This window comes from Perna viridis, chromosome 4 (assembly GCF_037379345.1).
Source record: "Perna viridis isolate PV_CMFRI_1.1 ecotype Kerala chromosome 4, ASM3737934v1, whole genome shotgun sequence".
NCBI lineage: Eukaryota > Metazoa > Mollusca > Bivalvia > Mytilida > Mytilidae > Perna > Perna viridis.
The window spans coordinates 39,363,787-39,387,981 of record NC_142448.1 but is presented as its reverse complement, the minus strand read 5'-3'; the positions used below and the strand labels follow the sequence as shown (position 1 = coordinate 39,387,981).

Here is a 24,195-nt window from a genome sequence, read left to right as displayed (position 1 = left end):
GCTTCCTCAATTGTTCTTCCTGAAATGCATGAAATAACTGCCATAGGATGTTAAACCACAACCAACAAATAGATTTGAAATAAATTTGAAGTTGTATGTGCTGTTTGCAAAATTAGTGACATGATGCTTATTGTACTATTGAACATCTTTTTACCTAAAGCTGTTTTTACAGACAAAAACATCTTGCGAAACAGAGTGTTTGTTTCTTTTAAAATGTGGAAATTATCTCAGAAGTATTTTTTTTAAATATTTCAAACAAATATAATTAAGTACAAGTCCATATAAAATTCAGACACTGCCAATGGTAAAGTGATTCATGGTGTAGAAAATCCCACCAAACAAATGATACTTATTCAATCTACCTATGCTATACTTTCACATAACAATAACCTTTTCTGTATTCAGATCTGCACTTTTTAGAAAATCATACATTCACCTCCCACTAAAAGCAACCAAATGAAGCCAAATCAAGAAGGATAACTCTTGCAAAGTGCAATTTTATGTACAATCTATATATTTTTTTCTCAAACCTACTCAAACAAAACAACCAACTGAAAAACTAAGACTGGTTCTGTGATCAGTAACTGTATCTGAGCAAGAAGCAAAACTGAATTCAATGGGTGTTTGACATGCATGAATCACCTTCTGTCTGATTTTTAGAAAGACTGGTACTTAAAATGCATTATTTTGGTACTCAGCTTGAGCTGCCAAAACTAAGAACAAAGAATGTAAGTTATGAGTACATGTATTTTATATCAGTCAGTTTACAATCTGTAAAATATGCAGCATGATTCAATTCTGCACCCTATTGAAAGGTTTTGATGTCTAAAATAGCAAAAATTTGATAAATGATTAAAGAAACTCAAATAAAAAAGTATTTCAGTGATGTAAAGTGTTGATAAGTCTGTGTCAGTTTAAAGGCAGTCAAGACAAGAATTATCGCTTTAAAGTAGAAGTAAAATTCCATAATACTTAAGGTTAACAATGATCACTGATTAACCATGATTAAACAATGATAATGATGATTAAACATTAAAAGTAATCACTGATTGATTATGCTTATCTGGACAAAAATGCAGGGATTACCTACACCAAGCTGATAACAGAAAAAAAAATTTGAAGAAATAAATACTTGTAAGACTGGCAAAATTTTTATGTTCTGAAATATGCATATTAAATCACACTGAACAGACAGATTGATTGATTGATTGATTGTTGGGGTTTAATGTCCGAGCAGCAATATTTCAGCTATATTTAGATGGTGTACATGAAATAGATGATAATATGAACATGAAATGATGAGATGAAAGGGGTACCCCATTCCACCACCTGGGGCACACATGTTCGTGCTATTTAGTCGCCTTTTATGACAAGCTTAGCACTGCTGCAGGTCTATTCTTTTAAACAGACAGGGCATTGACACTCAATGTAGTTTTCCATGCTAAAATTTATCTTAAAAATTCTCTTTTTGAATTTCATACTCTCCTAAGTTAAAATATTCAGAACATTTTACATACTTCTCCTTGAAATGTAAGGTAAAGATTTTTACATAATGTAAGTCAGGCGTCAAAATGAAAAAAAAAAGGAAATGCATTAAAAACAAAAACAAAAATTATTACCGGAAATTTTGTTCCTGGTATTGATTTGTCCAATAACAAATGATCTTTGTCAACCAGTACTACTGATTTGCAACTCAGAAGACGAGCCAATTTTAAGTTTCTAATTTTTTGGCCAAGGACTATGCCATATATTGATGAATGACAATATAATGATATTTTTTCAGTATTGTAGGCATTTTCATTGAGTTTCATAAACTTTATTTCTTGTCTTATGCCATAAATTTCTCTATAATACTCTTGATTCATCCTGATTAGTATCACTCCACATTAGAATCATGTTAAATGTGCTTCATGGTTGGTAAGCTTATATATTTTTATTTTTTTTAATATTTTGTTTAAAATGTCATAGTAAACAGAATGTAATAGGTGGTTTTTCATATAACCCATCCTCATAGGAGATAAAAACTATATAGAATGTACTGTAGAATGCAAAATAAAGGGAGATAACTCTGTAAATGACACTAAAATACTAAATAGAGACTATTGGATTTTCCATTATCTCTTAAGAGCAGACAGATTGGAACAAATGATTATACATTTCATCATATAGACCTATAAAGCAACTTAATAACAAAAATAAAAAATAATATGTAGCCTTTATGGTTGTATCACATTTTACAGAATTTGCTCGATTCTTAAAAAGACTACTACTTAACTATTAAATGACAATAAAAATTGGTAGAATGCTAGATATTTGAACATTTTAAATTTTCAGACAGTTTGGGGAGATATTGACTCTAGCTCTGCAGTCTAATTTCTCATCATTTTGTTCTCTTGCACTTTTCTCTGTTGCATAATTACACTAATTAATCTAATTATTTGGCAGTGATGCTTAATTTTAGTTCAGGTTTTGTTTTTCTCAACTTTTAATTTATCTTGATAGCATTCTTTGCCAAGATTCCTGTTGTACTCATGAAAAAGCACTTATGCAGTTGCTGTTTTTGTGTGAAGGTTATATTAAGCTATTTTGGATTCTTCTATGACAAAAATTTTAATTACAACGAAAGGAGAATTGATACATGCAGAAAAGAAAGATTGCTTAATGTTCAAAAAGATTACCAATGTAAAATTAGATCCAATGTCATTAGATGTATAGATTTCTGAAATAAATTGGTTAGTTTTTTAATGAGACTTCCACTACCTCTTTTTACACTGGCGAAATGTATTTACATGAATTTTATGTTAATATCTGAATGTGATAGAGTTCATATTAATTTTATTTGAATCTAGAATTTTTTTATTTACTTAAATTTTTTAGGAACATTATCTCTTAAAAATATATCAGATGCTTCCAAACAAAGTAACACAAATAGTCTTTGTGATAAAAAAAATTAAAGTGTTTTTTTTTTTCTTTTGACTATGTTTTACCCACTGCCTGACTTTACCAAGACTGGTGCTTGCTTGCTGTCTTAACTGCCTGACTTTTACAAAAGCTGAAACATCATTACTGAACAAATTGGGAAAAAAGTAACTACAGTTTTAGTTTTGTTGTAAAGGACTTATTTGAATTTTCAGATAAGAGTATGTCAACCCTGTTTAAGAGTGGTGATAGTCCTGTGTTCCATGAGATGATGAAATGGCTGGAGAGTGAAGTGGATCATCTCAAGTTATCTGGGGCCCTGGCTGTGGGAAATTTTGCTAGGAATGGTAAGCCATATAAGAGATAACCATTCATTTTGCTTTGACATTTATCTTAATAAGTTATAATTTTACTGATATTGAATGGTCTTGCAAAACTTGAAATTTTCAAAAATGCTTAATAGTATGTAATTATGAGTTAAGTCTTTTATTTCATAATCCAATTTTGTAAACGTACCATTAACACTCTTTTTTTGAAAATCAGAATCATTCAGGCCTGAAATCATGTCATAACTCAAAATGTTTCTTTAAAAATCTGTAATTAATTTTTTTTTTCCATTTTCTTATTGTTTGACTCCAAATCTTTGTTTCCTATCATTTACTGATGAGGCTATGTGCCCTTTGAAATCCTATTGATGTATTTAATAAACAGTAAGATATTTATTAATTTCTTGGGCATTTGTTAAAATAAAAAAAATAAGAAAAAACATAAAATTATTATCAAAATTTTTACAGCGAGTAACATACTTAACTTCATGGAATAGAGTTGAGCAGTTCCCTTGATTAAATGACCATTACCTGTTGAAGTGCTGTAGGAAGTTAACTGAACTAATCACCAAAAGATTTAAGCTTTCTATTGAACTTCGATTAAAATTGAATGTTAAAATCTTCTAGTTAATTGTCCACATAACTACTGTATACGTATTAATTTTCTCGATTGCTAATTTTCATATATTCTGTCAAGTGAATATGTTAGCCAACTTCAATTTTCATGGATTCACAAAATGGTTACAGTAATGAAATGTTAATAATTGATTTTGTGAGTAATATTTTCCATGCTTTTATGTCCACAAATATTTAGTACACCGTGAAAACTATTATGTTTACGATACCTGAGACATATCATCGCACAATTCAAGGAAAGACTGACACTATTCCGAGAAGCTAACTATACCCTTTGCTGTAATATTAGTATTAGAAAGTGAAACTGGTGCTGATATTTTACAGATGACCACTGTAGAATGTTAGTAGAAGAAGGTGTGGTAGAAAGACTGCTGACTGCTCTGAAGAAGTGTGATGGAGAACATATAACTCTACAACACGCTGTACTTAGTGCCCTTAGAAACTTAGCCATTCCAGGTATTATGATACCATGTGTCAAATTTTTACTTTATTTTACTCCCCTTCAAAAAAATGTTGGTTTAAAAATAGGAATAATCTGTCTGTTTTTCTGCTGTTCTGTCCATTGGCCTGCCCACAATTCTGATAAGGGCAATTCCTTTTAAATCATTTAAGGGATTTTGATGGAATAACTTAAATATTTGATTCTATGAGATGTGGGGTATTCTCTTTTTGTGCTTGCTTACATTATTTCTAGTTTACAGTAAGCAGTGTAGGCAAAAAATGCCTTATGGGAACATTGCATTGGTTTTTTTTTTTCAAATATATCATAACTTGTAAATTTAAACAATAATCTCTGTGAATATTTAGGGACCTGTTCTTAGACAAAAACTGTCAATAAAAGCCATAGCAAACTATAGGAACCAATTTGGCAAGGAGCATTTTATGGAACTAAATTCGAATACCAGAGCATGGTTACTGAGTTCATTACTTATAAGGCATATGGCAAAAGTATTTTATTTATTGATTCCATAACCTTCCATGTATCTTTTTCACTGCCATGCTCAGACCATATTGTTTATCTGGATAGAAGAAATCACTCAAAACGACTGGAATACACATGGGACACTCCATTTAAAATATCAAGGGTGTTGTAAGGAGAGTGTTCTTAATTTTTCTGCTAGTCTCTGAACCCCAAGGTAATGCAGAAATTTCCTCTAAAACACCATGATAATCTTTGAAACCAAGGTTCACTTTCAAAAAATTTTCTTGCATATATATTATCCATCTTTTTATTCTATAGATTTTAAAGTATGTAATACATTTCACTTTGAGTAGTTAATGACTCTTTTATTCTTTACTTTACATTTAAGTATCAGTTGGAATCCAGTGTCTATCTACTACTCCTTTTCGTCTGACTCGGGTCAAAGTTCATTAGGAATATTTTGCTATATATTGTAGGTTCTCGTGTTGCTCATTTAATTTAAGTCTTTCTTTTATCTGTGTGTTGTTGGTTGTTTCTGTCTGGTTTTTTTTTCTGGTTTTACTTTTGATTTTTGTGCACCTGTTAATTTGGGTTTTTGGGGTTTTTTTTGTTGGTTTTTTTTATGGATGTACCTTAAAAAAAGGAAATGCCCTTTCATTTATCATTTTTTGCTGATTTTTCAATTTCAATGATTGTGATAAGCCCTGAAAAAAGGGGGACGGGTGTAGTATGTGCTTTAGCCAAGCTATTTATTGTATACCTTTGTAATCAGTTAACAGTGGCTTCCCTTAATAAGATAAAAGAATTCACATTTTCGTGTTTTTTTTTTCAGTATCCAATAAACAATTGCTTGTACAGGGAGGAGTGATAGATGCAGTAATGGAGCTGTCCTCCTCAGAAGTTATGGCTGTCATCTTTAAACTATTAGGTTTACTTAGAATGCTGATAGATGGGCAAGGTAATAGCTTGGACAAGGACAATCATGCCAAGTTTCATGCGAATTGTATGAGTCACATATCCTGAAGTAAAATTTAGTCTTATTATACCCCCTACTGATTGAGTGGATGGTTTATTGGAATTATGATATCTATCAAATTTTGTTGCCATCCGATATGAAGTTCCTTATCGTTGGACTTTCCCATTGTTCACCAAATGGAATGAATAATCAAGATTCAAGCGGAAATGAAAAAAATATATTCCAAGGATAAAGTCTAGGCACGGAACACAGACACAAACAAATAAGAATATGAAATAACCAAAAAACACATACCAAGAAACAAAAGTAAATAAGCAACCAGGATTCCTCTAAAAACTCGTAAAAAAACATTTGCTCCCTCTGGATAGATTGATTTAAAATTTGGCATGTGTATTTAGATACTTGGGGCATATGTTTTAAATGATTTTTGCTGTCGGATGGCAACATCCTGTACAAGTGGGGTATACCTACACAGGCAAATATTTTTCACATGAAATTAATGATAATTGAGCTTCACATGAAATTTATGTTAACTTCACACAATTTTCAGGTGAAATTCACTTAACACGAAATTCATGTGAACAACTTATATGAATTTCAAGTGATGGCTCAATTCACCTGAATTTCATTTGAACAAACTTTATCTGCTCAATTCAGGTGAAAATCATGTGAAAAAATTTAGCCTGTGTAGCATGACAATGTGTGCATACTTTTTTTTTCATCTCACTATTGTTTTACTTTTGGCAACTTCACAAAAACATGAAAATTTTGTCATATTGGAGAGATTAATTTTAGTGATTGCCTAATTTACATGGATTTGGTAGGTTTGTTAAATCATGAATTCTGATTCCCAAAGAAATGTAAACTTTTTGTACAATAAAGATCGTTAGAAGACAACAATTAACTTTATACTCAAAGAAATAAAAGAATGTTGAAAAACCAAGAAAATTGAAACTCAAGAATGAAAACACTTTCATTGTACATAATAGATCAGGAGGGTTGGGGCAATACTGCTTTTCAATCTTTCGACAGTCTGTGTGTCTGTTCTGGTAAAAGATTGGATGCACATTTTTACAGCTTCTTTTCAGAATATCATGATTTTATGTATGGTGATTTGTTATGATAAGCATTTTGTTTTAGTTTTTCTCTATCCCAGCTTTTGAATAACTCTTTCATGAATTTCTTATAGAGGTACCAGGTATTCTTAGCATTTCAATCAAAGTACCACACAATGACTCCGTTTTTGTTGTCCCCCTAATATTTGAAGTTTAAGAAAATGTTTTACTATCTAGTTTTTATACTGCCTTCAAATAATTATATGGAGGGGAGTGGTATATAAGAATCACCCTGCTTGTCCACATATCTTCTAAGAGCAAGGGAAATAATCAGATTTAAAGGCTTTACATTATTCCCCTTAGTCTACTTGAAGCTGGGGTGTTCTCTTTGTGAGCTTGCCTACAGTATTCCCAGTTCAAGAGAGTCTTGATGTAAGCAATATCATAAACGTGACATTCTTACATATTTCATTGTACTAAACTTTGGCAAGAAACTTCTACTAAAATTCAAATTACAAATGATTCATGACTGGAAAGCACAGACAACTTTTTCAAAGTGATCTTATTTTAGAACAATTCATAAAAAAATACAAAACAGCATTTGAAGAATCATTAAATAAAAGAGTAACGACAAGTAAATATTTAAAAAAATATCTTGATAAACGATAAACAAATAAATCAGACCTATTTTTGTCAAATAAACGTTGGCAAAACATTTATGTAATTCTATGGAAAACAAAAGTTACAGAAAGATATGGAGACAAGTTATGTAATTTCTAGAGAATCTCAGACATTAGATTTGACAACAATGAACTAGTTGCAGTGATCTGTTTCTTGATATGAGGTTATTATGTAATACTGAAAAAACAATGAGACACCTGTATGTATAATTGTCATATCTAATAGAAAAGGGAGATCTTAAATGCAGGGGAGTGCAACAACAAGAATGGTTGAATAAGGTTTATTAATGCGTAGTTGGTGCTGTGCTGGAAATTAAGTCATAGTTTTTGCTATCAAGGACAGATTATATTTTCTTACAATTAAAATAGCATGTCATAAGATGATAGATCACATTGACCTTCAATGAAAGAAAAGTGATGGCAAAATTAAATCTGTGATAATTGGGCAGATCCAGAAATTTATTTTAAAATGGGGTTCCAGGCTGTTGAATGTTTTTGACAAAAGTTTGCACCATGTTAACAGTCTTTTCCAAACAAAAAAAGGACCACCATGGAAGACCCTCTTCTCTGGATTTGCCCATGGAGCAGAGCTGATAGACCCACTGTCAATAAGCCTTAAGCTGCTCCTTCAAACAGAACGAAATTATATGCTTAATTTGTACCAATACTTGCTAAATATCAAGGTCATCATAAGAATGGAATGGGAGCCAAATACCCCCTAATTAGATTATTACCTAGACAAAAGGGGTGATTCATACCCATACATCATGGCCAAGTTCTGTAAAATCTCATTGTTTGTCGATGAATCGTAACATCAAAGTACAAGATATTGGCACCATTGTTTATTTACAATCATAGAAATATTTCACCTATAAATGCTTAGTTGATTGCAGTTATACAGTGAAACTTTTCTTTACTGAAACCCTTTTGGTCTGAGAGATTTGTTTGGTTAAAACAGGTGTTTAGTTAACACTGTGAATATGCTTTTGAAACTTATATGAAGGAACATCACAAGACATCTGGTTTACACAGGTTTTTGGATTATCCAGGGTTTGGTTTAGACAGGTTTCTGGATTATCCTGGGTTTGGTTTAGACAGGTTTCACTGTACATAGAAATATTTCACCCAAAATGCTTAGCTGATTGCTTTATGCAGGTGCTTTTTTCAATCTTTAGTTTTTGATTGTTTTTAAATAACAAAATAAATCTGATGATCCAGAAATATTTTGATTTTGATGTAAAAAGCAAGTGTTTTATTGATTTTGTTAAGGGTTGGGTGAGGATTTTGTAGAAAGCATTAATTTTATTTCTGCTTGTGATGCATGATTATGACATTATTTACCGGAATATAGAGATTAAAATCTTGTAAATGACACACACTTCTTTGTTTCATGTATTAATATGATTCTAATATAGATTTCTTTTTCATGTTGTTTTTCTTTGAAAAGTGTGATGTGATATTTTTTTCTGATTTTCTTAGCCATCCTTTTTATAAAGGAATTCAATAACACTATAAGCTGTCTATTCTAAAACCCCCCTCATCTCTCATGAAGTTGAGGATATATGAGAATTTCCCTGCCTGCCTGTATCATCTGTCTTGTGGGTCTGTTTACCTTTCCTGTCTGTCTGTCTGTCTGTCTTTCTTGTTGGTTTGTCTGTTTGTCTGTCAGTTTGTCTATTCTGTCTACCCGCACAACTGCCTGCCTTGTCTGCCTTAAGTGCTTTCTGTCTGTCCTTCGCCTGCCTGCCTTGGGTGTCTGTCTTTTGATAAACATATTACATACTGCTGTCCATCCATTTGATCGTACCTTGAACATTATTTTAAACTTTGAACAATTTTCTTTTAGTAGATTGTACATCTTCGTGGAGGAAGGCTTCTTTTTGCTTTCTTTTATTTCTGATTTTTCAAACCCTGTGAATTTAATTACTTAAAAGGGGAATGGGCATATCTTGTGCAGCTGTTTAAATGTAAAGGAGTGTTGAATTTATGCCGTTTTCTACATCCAAGATTTTATTTGCTTTTGACTTTGGTTGTTACAATAAGCAAAGGACACAATACACAAGGTGTATTCTAAGCTCTTAATTTGTCAAGCTATTTGATTTTCTTTGGAACAAAAGCATTTGGAAATATTCCTTAAATATTCAGTTTTCAAAAAAAAATACACTGTGAAAGTACTATTGTTCTTGGTGTACCAATTTTAATGGATTTCGTGGGTAAATAAAACCACGAAATTTGATTTAGACAGGTGTTCAGTATAGACAGGTATTTGGTTTAGACAGGTGTCCAGTATGGACAGGTATTTGGTTTAGACAGGTGTTTAGTATAGACTGTTTGGTTTAGATGTGTGTTCAGTTTAGACAGGTGTTCAGTTTAGTCTGGTGTTTGGTTTAGACAGTTCTTCAGTTTAGACAGGTATTTGGTTTAGACAGGTGTTCAGTTTAGACTGGTGTTTGGTTTTGACAGGTGTTCGGTTTAGACAGATGTTTGGTTTAAACAGGTGTTTTAGATAGGTGTTCAGTTTACCCAGGTCTAATTGACTTAAAGGGACATTAAGAAGTGTTTGGTTTAGTCAGGATTTAAGATTATCATGGTTCAGTTTAGACAGGTTTCATTGTAGAAATGAATTAGGTGTAGGTAAGTATCTTGATACTGTTTAAGAAAATGTTTCTTTATTGTCTACCCCACTACCAGAATAATTGTTGGAATAATTGGCCTGTTATTGGTGTTTGCTTTGCTCTATGATAGCCCTTAATATAAAAAATCTTACTTAATGACTCTGTAATTACCTTCATCATATTTGTTAAGTGATGTTTAGTATACTGGGGTTTGATTAGGTTTAATGAGATGTCTAAGAAATTTTGTCCTTGACTTATGGTACATTCCTACCAATTATATTTCCTGGGTTCTCGCCTGACCGTAGCTTGTTATTCTCTTTACCACTTTGATTATCTTTTCAAAATACAATGAAACCTGTCAAAATTGAACCCCATTTTGACTTTAAAATTTATTTTGTTTAGAAAGGTGTTTAGTTTACCAAGGTTAAAACATACATTTAAACAGAGATAAAGGGACATAAAAATGTTTCTGGTTTTTACAGGTTTTTGGATTTGCCAGAGTTTAATATTAAGACAGGTTTTCCTGTGTATGAATTAACTTTGTATGGCCGTCTTCTGCAGAACGTGTTACTGTATACCTTCATCCATCTGTCTTTCTGTCCACTGGTTGTAAGATTACTCAAAAACTCATTGAAAAATTTTCATGACTATGGGACTAAAAACACTGAAAAGGGGGATATTTTAGCTCTCTGTTCTGGCACTAAATTAGTTTATTATGACACATTAGTATAATGTAGGGTATAATTTTACCTAGAGAAGTGTAGGGGTATATAAATCACCTACACACTTACCTTGATTTGTTTTGAAAGTGGTACCAGTCATTTTCAAATTGATAGAACTCGTCATATATTTACCGGTAGTCTTTATGCAAACCTTGAAGTTTTTTTGTTGTCAAAGTTCAAGGTCACAGTTGGATTTATAAAGTTCAAGGTCTTTCAATGTATTTGACAAAAATGGGAGTATGCCAACTTTGCAATAATATTCTTCTCAAAGGATGATTATGCAGCATTGTTGCTATGAAGTGCACCCATCAAAAGCCTCTAATGAGTAAAATTTTCAATTAGCCGATAATTATAAATTGTTAAATTATTTTACCAAACCTTTTTGCCTTGGGTGGTACATGAAGTTTAATGATGTTGAAAGTGCTTAGTGATCCTGTGTAGGAGGTACTTTACAAAATTTTTTTGTTCATATTTCTTTCAATTCTTTTGAGCTGTTGACCATTAATATTTAGGTACAGGAAATTACTTAACTAGTAGTTCAAAATATATATTTTTATCACATTAAAGGTTATTATAATTATTTTTCAGATATAATGAATCAAATTTTATTGATTTTCATGTATGTATGAGCATAATTTTGCTCTGAGCAATTTTAAAAGAATCAAAATAATTTTTCTTCCAACTTCAAGATCAAAATACTTTAAGATTATTCCAATATGCAGACAGTGATAAACTTGATTGAGTGATTACTTATTTAAAGAATGGTCTTGTTGGTCTCTAGGTATTATGCTACAGTACCTGAATTGATCCGTGCAACAAAAATTGCAATCGGTCATCAATCACCAATCAGTTTCCGGTAAGTCATCGATCCGTCAAACTGATCATTTAATTGGTGATCACATCACATGACCACAGAACAGTCAATGTTTTTTATGGTTTTTGTTGTTTTGTTTGTCAATTTTACATATATTTACATAATGTAATAGATTTAAACATCAACTTATACTTTTATTTTACATTTCTTTTAATTAAAACAGATCTTACGTCATTTTACATTAAAAAATTGTGATCAGATCGGTCATTGGTCATTGGTCATCGGTCATCGATCCGTCAAATCGTTGCATGGATTGGTTCAAGGAATGTAATCACCAATGCATGGGTTCATGGGTTTGATCCCCGTGGGAGTCATATTAAATACTAAAAAAATATTTTTACTCATTGTCTTCTAAGCGTGTAGCAAAAGGAGATGCAGTAACAACTGGTTGGTTTGAAGTCGTCAGAATAAAGTACCAGAGTGGGGTGACATGCCTTCCTGTTCAGTGTTGCTTTAGTCAGCTAGCATGCAGGGGTTGGGAAGGCAAAGGGGCATGGGCCATTCCCCCTCCTTACGAAAATGCCCCTTCACATTAAAGAAATTCATATGGTTTGTAACAAATGGTCAAAAGGGCCTGAAAATGGTCTCTTCTCAAAATTTTTTTCCCAACCATTTAACACAAATTCATATTTTTTTTTTCAAACCTGGCTTAGTTTGTAGGACTTTTACAAACCAGGGTCTGTTGCATTGATCAAACATTCCTATTCAGAAATGAATAAATCGTCAACAACAGGACATAAACAATCAATCAACCAACTAGTCAGTCAGATTTATGACAAATTCTCTAAATAAAGGTATGAACTACTTGGCAGGTGTTTCTAGAAAAGCAGAGGACTCTTACTCTACCGGTGCACCTGGTCCAGGCTCCCAGTTTTTAGTTGAGTCTGAGTTGCTCATTTAACTTTTGTTACTTTGTATGTATTATTTTAGTGACTTTATGTTTTTTATTGTATATGTCTGTTTTCCATGTTTGGTCTTTGTTCCTGGATTACTTTCTCTTGATTTCCGCTACAACCTTGGTTCCCTTGATTACACTCAGTTCAACATGTATGCATTCCATACATGTATAAATAAATCATTGCTTCAAAAGCCTACACTTAGAAAAGTTTATCCACAATTTAAATCTATTGCTTTAGTCATAACTTTGCACATAAAATGATTGAAACAAAATAAAAACATTTATCTTTGAAAAAGAAGATATTTCTGAGGATATAATGTTATTGATATGAATTAGCTATCTTAAGTTGGTAATTAGATATTTTGGGTGTTCACTTCATAAATTGCTAAACCAAAAAAAGTTGTAGGTGATGATTAGACTCACCAGTTGTCTAGGTGCTTCTTTAAGATAATTAGTAACAATTAAGCATATGCTTTTGTAAGAATCAGGCAAAATGGGAAAAATATAAAACAAGTATGTCAAAATCCCACTGATCTGACAATGTAATTTCACTCAAAGATGCTTTCTTTCTTTGAAAGTACAATTATTTGATCTCTGCATCACTGGATTTTAGAATGCTAGGAAAATGAGGTTTTGACAGAGTTTTCTGCCCTTGAAATGTTCATTTTAAGTGCATTTCAATAAAATTATAACTCCTTACCAAAATGATATGGAAAATGTTGTCTGTTTTCTTTGATTCTGATGGTGCAATAATTTAAATTAAAACATTCAAAATGATGGCTTTTCCATACCATGTTCCACCCAGAGCCCACTGCCTGATTCTTATAGAGACTGACACTTAAGGGGGTATTTTAAGTAGAGTTTGGCAGCCATTGTATACTATACTTCTGATTGCATTGCAGAGAGATAAATGTACAGAAAAAAAATCTGTTTACTTTTAAAATAACTTCCTTGCCTGAGATGAAGTAATGTTGATTAAATTAAATTCTTGTTTGTGATTTGTATTGATTTTATGGCAGCAGTAAACTTACTTGAAACAAATAGATGTGTTAAATTTATGACTTCCTGTTCAGTCTTTATACATGAGGGTGAAGAGAGGATGCAAAGAGATAATGTCAAGATTTCAAAAATAACAAAAAAATGTCAAAACATATGTCCAACCATTTGTCTGTCAGTCTGTGCATGTTAACATGTCACAGTATAACTTAAGAACCTCTTGTTCAATCGATTTAACAGATATTTACCTACCTTGAACACCAGTATTACCTCCCTTGAATACCTGATTACCTACCTTGAATACCTGGTTACCTACCCTGAACACCAGGTAATACTGGTGTTCAGGGTAGGTAATCAGATATTCAAGGGAGGCAATACTGGTGTTGGGGTAGATATCAGGTAATCAAGGGAGGCAATATTGGTGTTAGGATAGATATTAGGTAATCAAGGGAGGTAATAATGGTGTTCAGAGTAGATAATCAGGTACTAATGGGGGGTTTTACCCACTACTTGTCACAAATGTTTGTTATGATGGTCTTATGTCTGTATATTATAAAAATAGTTCTAGTTTCTGAGTTGTAAGATTTTATTTACAAAAAACCGGGACAGGGCTAAGACTTTACTTATCATCAAATATTTTAGAAATCGCTTGTTGGATTGACTTCAAAGTATACACAGTTATAAGTTACAATTGTTTGAAGTTCGGTTTCCTTTTTTGAGAAAATTCCAGATTAAGTTTCTGAGTTATGAGATTATTAAAAAAAGGGGGACAGGATCAAGATTTTACATCATTCCATATTTTGGAAATTGCATGTTGAATTAACTTCTAACTATTCACAGTTATTTGTTGCAATTGTTTTAAGGACTATATTCATATTTTTCTTTTTGGAGAAATTGAATTTTTCATATTTTTATGGGATTTTTTTTCACATGATACGCTGTAGATCCATCATGGTGACAGGCATATCATACCCTCATAGTGCAGCTGTTTATTTATTAATATATTCTTATTCCATTTCAGAATCAGTAGCACTGCAACTGGGTAACAATAGAGACTTCTTAAACAAACTTGTCAAATGGTGTGAATGTGATGAACATGCTGGTGTTCAGGGTAGGTTATCAGGTATTCAAGATAGGTAATCAGATATTCAAGGGAGGCAGTACTGGTGTTCAAGGTAGGTAATCAGGTATTCAAGGGAGGTAATACTGGTGTTCAGAGTAGATAATCAGGTACTCATGGGAGGTTATACTGGTGTTCAGGGTAGTTATCCAGGTATTCAAGGTAGATAATCAGATATTCAAGGGAGGTAATACAGGTGTTCAGGGTAGATAAGCTGGTAATCAGGTTTGGTAAAACTGGTGTTCTAAATTCTGGTCTTCAAGGAATATAGTAATGTTGTTTAGGATAAATTACCTATTGTATGCCAGTTTTCACGGTAATTTTATTTCTGTGTAAGTAAGTTTGATGTTGTGGTTGTAATTGTGAAATTTATGCTTGAAACCAAGGTATAGTTATACTGGTATTCAGTGTAGATAGTACTTTTGTGCAGGGTAGGTATTCTTGGTTTTCAGGGAAACACTTGAAATTTGAAGAATACAAGCCTGGAAGTAAACAATCAAATACCTTAAAACAACAGTGGTTTTAGTCTGAATAATGAAATATAGAAATGGTTGTTGTTTTTCAATGTTCTAAGCTTTGTATTGTAACTCCATCTAGATAGTCCACAATCATATGCTTGAAATGATCTGTATTTGAGATTTGATGAATAAGTATGGTGCTTCTCACATCATCATAAATCTTCAAACACTGCAATGGTTCTAAAGTACTTTTGTTTGAGTTCCTATATGTCTTCATGTGAAATTTTTGGAGATTTTTTTTTATACCCCCTTCTGCTTACAAAGTTTGGGAGTGTATAGGAATCATTCTGTATTGCTGTCTGTCCATTCATCTGTCCCCATTTCTAGTAGCATAACTCCTCCTTAACCACTCAAGTAAGGAATTCAATAAAATTTTACAGAAAGATTTGCACTAGGAATACAATTTTAGTTTTTGAGGACTTTAAGGGAAATAATCAAATTTAATGTTTAACTTCATTTTTAGCAGGGGTATTTCTCTGTGTTAGCTTGCTCACAGCTTTTCTAGTTTTCATAGATGTTTGTCTCTTTTTGATATGCAGTAAATTTCTTTACTAATACATTTTTTTCTCTTTCCAGGCGAAGCTTCCAGAATGTTAGCTTGGTTAGTGAAGAATGGAAGATCTGCTGATTTAATGAGAAACATTGTTAGGGAAGAAGGAATACAACCTCTGGTTGCCATGGTTTCCTCTGAGCATGTTGTTATGCAGAATGAGGCTCTTGTTGCCTTGACGATTATAGCTTCCACTGTATTAGGTAATTAAACGCCACGTAACAAAGGACTGGTGTGTCCATCCTTCATTAGTACCTTGTAAGCGCAACTCCTCTGAAACCACTTGACCAATTTCTTCCATATTTAAACAGGTCTCTTGATATAAGGTGAAGATGTGCATGCTGTACCACTATTTTGAATTGACAAATTTTATAGGAGTTATGGGACTTGGACTATTTTCAGCTGTTTATAGTGGATTATTTGGAAGGATGTATTGTTGTAGATTGAATATGTGCATACTATACTGTAACACACAAGAAATGTGTCCAATAAGTGGGTATGTGGGGTATGTGAGCATGTTCACTAAGTTTCTTTTATTTTAAAATGTGTGGCAGAGAAAAATCAAGAAATCTCTAACGTCCTTTATTGGTTTTAAAGGTTACAACTACATATAGGCCAGCAGTGTAAAACAGAAGTGTTTACCTGTATGAGTTATCGGTAGTTTCTATGAATTTTGACTACAATTTACACTATGTGGGTGAATCTCTCCATAGTACCTGCGTTAAAATCACACAAAATTCAGGATTTTACAGATAAGGTTCTTAAAATAGAGGTAGCATAAAACAGGTTTGGTTAAAATCAATTAAAATACTTCTGTGGCTTGTGTATGACTTCATGCAGTAGAATTTGATAGATTGCAAGTTTTTTTTATGTATACATGTACTATGATATTAAATTTTAATATCCCTATTATATGTAATATTAACCTGTATCTAAAGACCCCCTGCCTTATGTGACCAGGATTTTACTCTCCATTGGAAAGTCACTTAAAACAAGTTTGAGTCTTCAGTAATGAACAAATGATAAACTGTAAATAAAGAAATACTCTGTTCGATTCAAATATAATTGTAACATTGAGAAAAATCACGCATTAGTAATGCTAAATTTAAATTGTGTAAGTACATTATATGTTTTCCTTTTTGCAGTTATTTCCAAAATTACAGTTCTTTAGAAATATACATCTTTTTTTTAATTTCAATTTACAATATTGAATTTTTTTGTTTTTTTTTAAGCTGATGCGGCCCTACAGTTGAGGGAAGCAGAATTAGCTGAGACAATCATTAATCTATTAGGAGATCCTCTCATCATTCCAGAAATACTGTGTAATACACTTACTCTCACTAAAACAGTCTGTGAAGCTGGTAGGTAAATTACTGGTATAAGGGAGATAACTCAAAGTTTTGTTAAGGTACTGCACTTCATTTCTGTCCCGAATTCCTGTTCATATACTAAAAGGTGGTATTTTTCTTGTTTAAGTAATTCAGGACAATGGATTTCAGCAAAAAGTTAGTTTATTCAAAATACTTTAAAAGTCAAATGTTCATTTCTTCAATGGTATTAACAAGCCATAGTAATAATTCCAGTATTGTGTTTTAACAACAACAAAAAAACTTTGATTTTGTAAAATCAGAATTTTTGTGATGCCTTAACTTAAAATGACTTAAATTTAAGAATCAAATTCACTAATTTTTTTTAACATAAGAAACTGTGATACTTCTTCAATATTTCAGAAAAAAAAACACTTAACAGTTTTAAACTTAACAAAAAGTCATACAATTTTTTCTAATTCTGTCCCATCTTGAAAAAAATAGATCCTGTATTAAAGTTTTTATTTTACATGTACATGTATAATAATGCTTTTTAGCCACGCCTTCCTCGCCACAGCTCATACCTTGTGGTCTGTTGGTCTGTACTGGACTTCTATCAGACATGCAGAGTAGGAAATATTGTTGTAAACAATTGCATGTTTAGATCTGAACTCTTTCTGTTCTTTTTCTGATGACCAGGAATTGTTGTTAATTAAATTTTTGTTATTGTTAATATCTATAGAAGTGCAGTATTTGTTGTTTTTTTGTTTTTTTATTTTGTTGTTTTATTTTTCTTATTCACTTTGTTGTGCTGTGATCACTTAAAATGTATTCTGATTTTTAAGTCTTTTTAGCCTATACCCCCTCGACAAGTTTGTGGCAATCCTCTTGTCCTTTTTTGCATCCCATCTTTTCTTACTTTTGATCTCTGAATGATTAAAAAAAAAAAAGATATCTAAAAAATCTTTTGACAAAGGCAATAACACTGCACTGACTTAACATATAACAGACCTGATTCAGGGATCCAGGGATGATTTTTTCTTGCTTTTTAGCGGAATTCTACTAATTGAAATCCAGCTTTTACTGTTACAATTCTTTTTTTAACTGTGTATTTATTTCCAATTTTACCAATTTCTGTTTTGTTTTATGACCTCATAAAAATCATCCCTGGTGTTCTATGATTCCAAATTCCCATCACTCATGGCTAGTGCAATTTTTGTATGGGAAAGTGATTATGATGCCCTACTTTCCCTTTGGCAAGTAGAAAGCTTGAATTTTTTAAGAAGTTAGGAAAGCAAACTTCAAGTCTGGGAAAGTTGATCTTCATTTAGAACTTCCCATGGAAACGTTCAATTTTGAAAAATCCTAGAACACTGACTTTGATGAGTTATAGAGGAATTCAAATCCAGATTTACCATTATGACTCTTTTTGGACTGTACATTTATTTCCAATTTTGCTCATTTCTACTTTGTTCAATGACCTCATAATTATGTCTGAATAAAATCAATAAATGCCTGATGACACTTACAATTGTGGGATAATGAGCGACACCACTGCACATGATTTTTACCAGTTCAAGCTGAATTTGTAAATCAAAATTTTTGTTAAGTCAGTGCATTGTTATTGTCTTGATGCTTTAAAAGCATTGGAATGAAATGGGTGATATTCTGGCAACTTTCATTAAGAGGCGGTACCAGGTACTTTTAACTTTCTAAACTACTGAAAGGTACCTCCAGAATTTTAAAATTTTATACATTTTTATTCAACAAAATGATGAAAAGTACCTCCTATAAAACCAAAGGTACCTGCATTGGAAAAAAAATAATGAAACCCCTGCTGAGGAGTATCTGTGGAGAGAAATTTCTTGTTTCTGTTTTCATGTAGTTTGTGTATTATGGTTATGTTTTGTTTGATATATATCTTTCATTGCATTGCTAAGAATGACAATGTTGTTAAGTGCAGGAAAAAACGGGAATAATCAGAAACATGCAAGTAAAAAACCCCACTGACATGACAATATAATTTCACTCATGGATGCTTTCTTTATTCGAAAGGACCATTATTTGATCTCTGCGTCACTGGATTTGCTCAGAAAAAAATTTCAATAGAATGTTAAAAAAATGAGGTTTTTAACAGAGTTATTGGCCCTTGAAATTTATATTTTCAGTGCATTTCAATGAAATTATAACTCAGTTTACCAAAATGATACAGAAATCTTCCTTTTTCTGATGGTGCAATTACTCAAATTACACTTTCAAAATGGTGGGTTTTTTTTCATACAACATTTCACCCACTGCCTGATTCTTACAGAGACTGGCACTTAATTTGTCTGTGACATCATCAACATTTTTGGTACAAAAATTGTAAGGTATGACTATTGTATTTTTTCTGTCTGTTTTAAGGGAGTAGACCTAGGGTAAGGGACACAACTCTTACAAATCATTGGAACGTTTGTATTTAGTATTTTACATCAATCTCATGTAAGCATCAAAGTAACTTGGAACTAATTTCATTCTGTTTCAGAGGAAAGCTTGATAGACTATGGTGAAATTGAATATGATACAATCAAATCACTGATTTCAAGAGTTATGCTCCTTACCCTAGGTCTACCTCTTTGATAACCTCATTGCATCAGGTGTACGCTTTGAAATAACCCAATTAATGTTATTTCTTTATAGTCAGAAAAAAATATAACCATCATTCATACCATTAACCCACCCACATTATGGGGAGGCTCCAACAAAATCAATGAAAAATTTTGAATCTCCCACGTAAAATATGCAAGATTTGCAGAAAGATTTGGATTGAAATAACTATATTTTTGTGAAAAATACTATATATTTGAATTTTTACATCGAAATATTCCTTTAAAATAAAATAGCGTCAATGAGGGTCATTCTCCCATCTAAACTGTTCCAAAGATTAACAGGTATGATAATTCCTTAAATGGATTCCTATTAATTACATGGCCAATTTGTCAGTATTATTACAGTTACAGGAATATGTGAAACATTTCATTTTAAAGGAAAATATTCAAAGTTTTCAATATTTTTTTTTAAAATCTAGGAACCAATGAGATTTTGGTGAAACATGAAATTGGATGCACATAGATATAAAGAACATTCACATGCAGGAGTTGACCATGTCTTTTTCATTTTCCAGAAAATTTACGGGATGAAATTATGAGCTCAGGACTGTCTGACCTAGTAAAAAATTTACAAGAGCATAAAGATGAAAAAGTTCGAGAAAGTGCTAAATCAGTACTTACTGCTATTGAAGGCATGCCAACTGAAAGATAAGGAATTAGGATCCATGATGTCATACAAGAACTTCCAGGAGAAAATTACAGCAAATGAATTAGTTAACTTCAGTGAAAAGAGTGTGTTTACCTTTATAGAACATTACAAGGAGATTTAAATTTTATAGCAGACATTTAAGTACTTAAAGAACAATAGAAAGTTTTATAGAAAGTTTTTAATCTCCTTGTCAATTGAACAGATAACTGCTTAAGTACTTCTCCATGTAAGAATCAGGAAAAATGTGTATAAGGTGTGGCACATAAAGGAAAAAAAAACACCGAGATTTTATTGCATTAACCAAGTATTTATACTTGATAACCTCCAGAAATAACCATCAAAGTGTTTGTTAAATGTGCCTTCATAAAATATTAGTAGGTCAAATTTATTTGAAATGCACTATGGAAAAATGGTGTGAAAATTTTCCTACACTTTTTCCTTATATGAGCAGTCAAAAAATATCAATGTTACAGATGCTTCATGATAAATTTAAATAGCTGTTGAGTTGTTTTCTAAATGTATTGAATATATTTGAGGAAAAAAAGACCAAATTGAGAAATATGATGTGCCGTCAATTGCCTGATTCTTACACAGAATGGTACTTAAAACATATCATCAGGTAATGGTAGCTTAATCATTGGAAGACCAGCTCTATTATGTGAAGATAATTGTTTGACCAGCTGTAATATACAACCTAATTGTATACAAGTAACTCAAATTTGTGTTCAACTCAGAAACCCATTTTGAACAATTTTCTTGTTTTAGTTGATATGTCATTTATTTATTTAGAGTGCTATGTATATATTAGAAGGGGTAAATTAGGTAATAGCTCTTTAGAAATAAGAAAATATGGTAACAGGAAATGAAGGAAATTTATAGAGTTCTTAGAAGTATGATAGGAGTCTGAGATTATACCCCCACTCAACTTGTAGTTGGTATATTGGAATCACTTTGTCTGTCAAAAGTTGGTCACAATTTTCTTGGCTTTCAATGGATAGATTTATTTCAAATATGGTAGGTGGCTTTATATAGATAAGGCATATGGTGTAGGGGATATTGGTCAATGTAGGAGATATAGTTTTGTTAGACTTTGCTGTTTTTCATTATATGGAATGATGGAGATAGTTTTGTCTCAAAAATCGCCGTTGCTGTTGGACAGATTTATTTCAAATCTGGTATATCGATGTAGATGAGCATATTTTGTAAGCAAAATTGGTTGCTATCTGACATATTCCTCCTGTTTTATAGGACTTGAATGAATTAAGAATATCTAGCACCACAACTTGTGCATATTTATGTCTTACATCAATTATTGTCTTGTGTATAATGACAATCTGCTTCATTGGTCGTGATGAAAACTTAAAAACCTAGTAATGCAACCGTTTTATTGTTTGTTTTCGTGGGTTTTTTTTTTTTTATTAGCATTTTTTTCATATTTTCGATGTTTTGTTTGATTTTGTTTTGTGTATCACAATAGCATCAATCTAGAAACTATTGTTTTTTTTTCCTTTCTAAATACGATATGTAATTATTGTTTTATCATAAAAACCTTCAGTAAAGTGAAACCCATCTAAACCAAACCTTCTTTGGACTAAAGTATGTTTTCAGTTTACCAGGTGTTTGGTTACACAAGGTTAAAAAAATGTTGAAAGTTATGTGCATGGTCTGGTTTTCACAGGTTTATGGTACATATGTACAGGTTTCAGTTTTAACCGATTTGACTGTACTTTAGCTACTTTGTCAAGTCTTATGAAAGGATGGACAGGGTAAAGGGAGAGAGGGGTGTAGAAAGGAGAAATGAGGAGATAGAAAGTAGAAAGATACCCCCTGTCTGCCCCCTTCTCTTATCATATTTTTCTAAGTATTTCCTTTAGCTTCCTGGCTTGTGCTTATTTGTTTATAAAGGAAGTTTATGCACTGTAATGCTATAAAAATTTATGTATTTATGAAGTGTGAGTCTCTGTAAGAGTCAGGCAGTGGGTGACACATGGTATGAAAAACCCATCATTTTAAAAGTTTAATTTGACTATTTGCACCATTAGAATAATAATAAAAAAAAAACAACAAGATTTTCCATATAATTTTTAGTTATAATTTCATTGAAATACACTGAAAATGAAAGTTTCATGGACAAAAGAACTGTAAAAAACCTCATTTTTCTAACATTCTATTAATAAATTTCTGAGCTAATATATAGATGTAGAGATAATGGTCTTTTCAAATAGAGAAAGTATCCTTGAGTGAAGTCATATTGTCAGTTTGGTTGGTTTTCTGATTTTACCCATTTTGCCTGATTCTTACAAAAACTTACTCTTAAATATGTACAGTAAAACCTAGCTAAACTGAACCTGGAGTAAAGCAGAGCACCGTTGATGCAACTTTAATGCAATTTCATATCTGTCTGTCTGTCTACACTTTCATGGTAACTCAAATATGTATGAAGTTTGTCTTCATAAAAGAAAGCTCAGTGTGGTTTTTCAATGTTTTCTAATTTTCTGGGTTGGGGTTACTCCCCTTGGATCATGTTTACAGGTATATAGGTTAGTCCTTTGCATAAAAAGTGTATGGTTAAAAGTTATACTTTCCTAAGACAGACATTCAGTCTCATCTGGAAGAAGTGGAGGAAAATACTGACCAAAAAACTCATACACACACATTTTACTGAAAAAAAATATCATGTACCATGTACTGTGAAAATACCTTAATTCATGGATACTAATTTTCATGGATTAGGGAAGAAATACACGTTTGTTGATTCTTGAATTCGTGGTTTTGAGGTTTTCAGTATACACATTAATGAAAATCCCCTTTTCGTGAGGAACCAAATTTTGTGGTTTTCACTACCGGTGAAAAACACAAAAATTCGTACCCCACGAACTATAGTACTTTCACGGTAATTTCCTGACACCCATATTGTCTTTAAATGTACTAACATGTTCAAAGAACCTGCTCTCTGTGGACAGCAGGCATCATGTATTTGTTTTAGTTGTGAATTCACTTTGTCTTTTATTTCATAATTGAAATATCAGTATTAATATTAACATAAACTTAAGTTGTACAAGTCTTCAGAAGTATCAGGAAAATTCTTGTAAAATCTTAACCATGCATGTCAGTAGTAAAATTACACCTTTAAAGTAATTTTTACTCACTGCCTGATTTTTACAAAGCCTGAGAAATTCAAAGGAGATGTATAAGCATCCTCCATTTACTTTTTTTTCTTTACTTCAAAAATGTCAGTTGTTTTTTTTTTATTTTAACATCAATAATGTAATATTGATACTGTGAAACATGTCTAAACCAAACCCTGAAAAATCAATAACCTGTCTACCAAACCCTGATAAAAATCAATAACCTGTCTATACTAAACCCTGATAAAATCAATAACCTGTCTATACCAAATCCTGAAAAAATCAGTACCAAGGTTCAAAATACATTAGAATTGATGTAAAGGGATTGTAAAAAGTGTCTAGTTTAGACAGGTTTTCAATGTTTGGTTTAGACAGGTTTTCAATGTTTGGTTTAGACAGGTTTTGGTCCTGTTCAAACAGGTTTCAACGTAGTTTAAATTCAGAAATTATTGTGTTAATTAACTATTTCCTGTCTTTTTTAACAATTTTGAGGAAAATCTTAATTTAACAATATAGATGATAATTATTGTGATTTTACAGCCCAAACAATGATTTTGTTCATGGGATATTGTAAGTCAAACTTCCCAAAGTTTAATTCTATAGATATTCTTTATTAATAAAATAAAGGTAAGATCTCTTTCTTAACGTGTCCAGAA

At 31.9% G+C, this 24,195-nt stretch overlaps 1 protein-coding gene across 3 annotated transcripts in view; it reads left to right on the top strand.

Annotated features, from left to right (window-relative positions):
* LOC148620029 (rap1 GTPase-GDP dissociation stimulator 1-like) overlaps window positions 1-22,472 on the top strand; it is a 60,307-nt gene extending 37,835 nt beyond the window's left edge. Inside the window, exons 9-16 of one of the 3 annotated variants that reach the window (XM_088580602.1) lie at window positions 3,135-3,266; window positions 4,206-4,337; window positions 5,636-5,761; window positions 14,641-14,730; window positions 15,834-16,010; window positions 17,040-17,168; window positions 17,672-17,743; window positions 20,278-20,563. In XM_088580602.1, the coding sequence (XP_088436728.1) occupies window positions 3,135-3,266; window positions 4,206-4,337; window positions 5,636-5,761; window positions 14,641-14,730; window positions 15,834-16,010; window positions 17,040-17,168; window positions 17,672-17,743; window positions 20,278-20,414 (995 nt within the window). In that variant the 3' untranslated portion in view covers window positions 20,415-20,563. Of the gene's footprint in view, window positions 1-3,134; window positions 3,267-4,205; window positions 4,338-5,635; window positions 5,762-14,640; window positions 14,731-15,833; window positions 16,011-17,039; window positions 17,169-17,671; window positions 17,744-19,425; window positions 19,480-20,277 lie in introns of those variants that run through there. The other 2 variants (XM_088580603.1, XM_088580604.1) reach the window with 2 other exon arrangements.
* The last annotated feature ends 1,723 nt before the right edge of the window (window positions 22,473-24,195 follow it).